Source organism: Wyeomyia smithii, chromosome 3 (genome assembly GCF_029784165.1).
Source record: "Wyeomyia smithii strain HCP4-BCI-WySm-NY-G18 chromosome 3, ASM2978416v1, whole genome shotgun sequence".
NCBI lineage: Eukaryota > Metazoa > Arthropoda > Insecta > Diptera > Culicidae > Wyeomyia > Wyeomyia smithii.
The window spans coordinates 31,227,852-31,231,660 of NC_073696.1; the positions used below are offsets into that span (position 1 = coordinate 31,227,852).

Consider the following 3,809-nt stretch of genomic DNA (forward strand, 5'->3'; position numbering starts at 1 on the left):
TGGATTAGTTTTGTGAAACTTTTTTGGTTTGATCACTCTAAAGTAGCACCCCACGCTAGCAGATAACTCAAAGGCAGAGAGCCTGGTTTTCCACTGGTTCAACTGTCAGTGTCCGAACTGAGTGGAACAAAATTAAGAAATGATGTAGTTGTTTTTATAAATTATCCATCAGCTATTAACAACGTAATTGCGTATAGCGTGTCTTGGACTGGACGCGCGATTCAAAGATTTCCTTCTCATTTGCGCCTTCCGTATTTTTTTTTCTCTCTCTTTAGTTTCTTAGTCGTCGCTATTAAATCCTTCGCGCGCAAGGGCAGACTGGGCCGAGTTCGTGGCGTTCGTGGTACGAATGATTCAAATTAGCTGACTGATTGCGTGGTCGACGGGGGTTGCTAAGCACCTGGACTTGCCTGGTTCCCGTTGGCAATTGCGTACCGAAGGATCCGTGCCCGAACCGTTTTCTGCAGCTGGATGTAATAAATCAATTAAATTGCCCAGCGTCAATCGCGGAGCCGAAACGATACATTGTAGATTGTTAATTTGTTTCGATGCGAAAACGGCCCGCCTGAGTGAGGAATAATGTTGCTAATGTTTTCTGATAGATAGGTGAGATAAAAACAATTATTAATTATGGGATGAGGGCTGCTTGGAAACCGAATGATGGAAAAGCGGGGGGCTCGGATCTTCCTGGGATATAAATCATCATTCGCAATAAATATCCACGTGAAATTTTAGCAGATGTAAACATATTCGATAATTGTTTATACAAATTTATATCGATATTGCTACTTAATGAACTCTTGAAAATTAAATCGAAGGATAAATGCTGTATGCGCTGAATTTTCAAACCGCAAGAAATACAAAACTTTGAAGCATATTCTATTAACAGAGCATGAGCATGAGCATGAGTATGATTGACCGCCCGCGGTTGCTACTCCGTTATTGCCAGATCAGCTGTAATTACACAGAGAACCAACAGATGATGCTTGGGACCAACATGCATCCTCAATGTGTAAAAACCGGTGACCTTAATCTTTATATTAGGCAATACCAGCGCCGGCCGCATCCGAATGCAGGTCAAAGAAGGAATTTGTATAGGAAAATGTTGACGTGATACTCGCTTATTGGAAGCCGAGAACACCTCTGCACTTCCACGAGAAATCACTGGGATGTTGGAGAAAGGGCAAGGTACACAGCAGGGTTCGTTTTGGTAAACGATGCGCTGATTTCGAGTGTCGGGTTCTTTAGAACAAGTATCGCGCGAACAAGCTCCGTCACGATATTCATAATGCGATTCGAAGTCATTCAGTTTGACAATGTTACACCGCAACAATAAATCGTACGCAAGGATACTGGACCTTTGATCAAATTGGGACAACTTCAAATAATATGATATCTCCTCGTAAGGTGATCCTCTTTACACCGAAATCAGTTGCGCGTTGTTGATCTATATGTAGATAATTCGACCTTATGGAGGTACCGACGCGGAGTCTCTAGGGGTTCGGTCAACCGGACATTTTCTACCTAACAGATCGACCAACGACGTTTCTCGTATACACTTTGTCTGCTCTAAAAAAACGATAAGATACCGCGAAAAACGCTTATTACGAAAACTAACCATGAGTATATTTCTAGCCAACCGTCGCGATACTCTGCGTACGACGCACGCGATGTAGCCCATGCTACTCGTAGCAATCAGCTATTTGTCGATCCCGAGTCAATCCCAATCCCGAGAAAAAACGAACGCACGTCGCGATTCTTGGGAAGGTATACATCGCGTTTTCGTTAATCGCGATATTTATCGACCGGACGAAATCTTCGGTTAAACAGTCACAGTGAGACATGAACAAGTATCTGGGTATACCCCTCGAAATCATTATATTCCGAAAACGTTAATATAAGTAAAATTCTCCCGAGCCGGAAACGCGGTTTACATCGAAACACTACGACATTTCACGCCGATTCTCTCTTAGTTGTCGATGCGAATGTTGCCTATTAAATAGAAAAATTGGCAAAGTTTCATGCATACAAAGCCTTAATAATTTAAAAATGAAAATTTCCATATTGACCATCCATCGAGCTAATATAGTCTTAAGTTTGTTAACAAAATGCCGACCTAGTCATTATTGGAACATAGTATACAAAACATAAGCAGCCCAAAAGCTAGAATAATCGAAAAAGTGAAGCATAAGATTTCATGTATTATCCACAACCATTGCTTTCGAGGTGAACACATGTTTGGCTGATAGAACCCTACTTGAAGCCTGACCGTGCAAAAACGTGGTAGATGACGGATTCGAGGCATACTATGCGTCATGTTGGCTCATTACTAAGTTGAGCTACTCATTACCTAGGGTGTGATCCTGTTGGAAAGATAGAAAAATGGCAAAGCTTGGTGTATCTAAAACATTAAGTGCAAACATCAGGTGTAGATGTACATACTAATCCAAAGTCTTAAAAATATTGATAAGACCAAACCAATCATGATTATTTCAGGCTGACTAAATAGTCATCAGATGTCAAACTCAACTTTATTGAATTTTCTATTACCTGTCATGCGAGAGTCAGTGCGTTCAAAAATTCATTGCACACGACATATCAGTGAATACATATCAATTAATCTATTCCACCATAAATTCTAATAAACAATACTATTACACAGAACTACACGAGAAAAAGGCTCCAGAAAAACACCTTAATTGCACTCTGTTTTCAATTTGGACATTCAAAAGTTAAACATTCATGACGAGCACAATCAAAACGGCGTGCTACGTCGTTCCGCAAACTGGCAACTACGTGGTATTCGGTGGATCATCACATGATGTGAACCATATTCGAACGCGGACCATTTAGGAAAATAAATATAATACCAAACGCAAATCGTGTATGTCGTATCGAGCCCATTGATAAGTTAACTCACCTGACAATTCTTAGTGCTTTTACTTCTATGCAGCGATTAACAAAAGCACTAACATTTTACTACTCTGCAGTAACCACACCGGAAAAATACTACATTTTATCCTCCGATGAGATTTACGAAGTTCGCGACTCAAATGCACCGTATGTAACTGGATTTTCGTTCCCCTTAGTCGAACCGGAGGAAGTCGAGAGACTCGAGAATTCGGTCTCTCAAAACGATCGCATCCGCGAGGAATATGTAGGTTTTTCAGCTGATTTCAATCGGGCAACATATGAAAACCTCTAACTATTTCGCAAGGTAAACTTTTTGACTCGCAAGAAACCTGCTGGAATGTCGATAGTTCAATTTCTTCCAATGGTTTTCTCGGACGAAGCTCTGGATGGATATAATTACAACGGATCTAATGCGCTCGGAAAATGCAAATTGCCCATGAAAGGGTATGACATATTTTCGCACTGCTTTATTGGTAAGTCTAGCTCAGAACGTCTTAAGTTTGTAATTGCAATTCCACCGTTGAAATACTGATTCCTATTTAATCTAAGAACTATGTAATTGGGATCTTATTTCAATTAAATTAAATTTTAAAACCGTTCCATGAGAATACTTTGTTATAATTTGAAATGTTTCAGACATTGAATTTACCTGCGATGATTCTGTCACATAGCTGAAGCGAGACCTTTATGTCCCGACCGGTCCTGGCCAAAAATGAGACCCCCTCCCCACAAAAAGGGGAGAATCATGTGAAGACAAGCTGTTATTGTATCTTTTAGTGTCGCTTACACTCCTGATGTTACATCAAAGAGACTTCAAATAAGGTAATTTAACGTCGTTATAAACCTATTTTAGTATTGTAGGGGAAAACGACATGTTTCTGACATTCTACGTAGAT

The 3,809-nt window shown here is 40.2% G+C and overlaps 1 protein-coding gene across 1 annotated transcript; it reads left to right on the forward strand.

The window, feature by feature from the left end:
• The first annotated feature begins 924 nt into the window (after positions 1 to 924).
• On the forward strand, positions 925 to 3,560 carry LOC129730252 (uncharacterized). The gene is made up of 3 exons (XM_055689430.1): positions 925 to 1,188; positions 2,991 to 3,157; positions 3,218 to 3,560. Exons 1-3 carry the CDS (start codon positions 1,170 to 1,172, stop codon positions 3,443 to 3,445), a joined length of 414 nt encoding a protein of 137 aa, XP_055545405.1. The 5' UTR covers positions 925 to 1,169; the 3' UTR covers positions 3,446 to 3,560.
• Positions 3,561 to 3,809: the final 249 nt, after the last annotated feature.

Coding starts and splice junctions, on each gene's coding strand:
- LOC129730252 (XM_055689430.1), top strand. Junction 3,158..3,217: donor ATCGCATCCGCGAGGAATAT/GTAGGTTTTTCA, acceptor CTATTTCGCAAG/GTAAACTTTTTGACTCGCAA.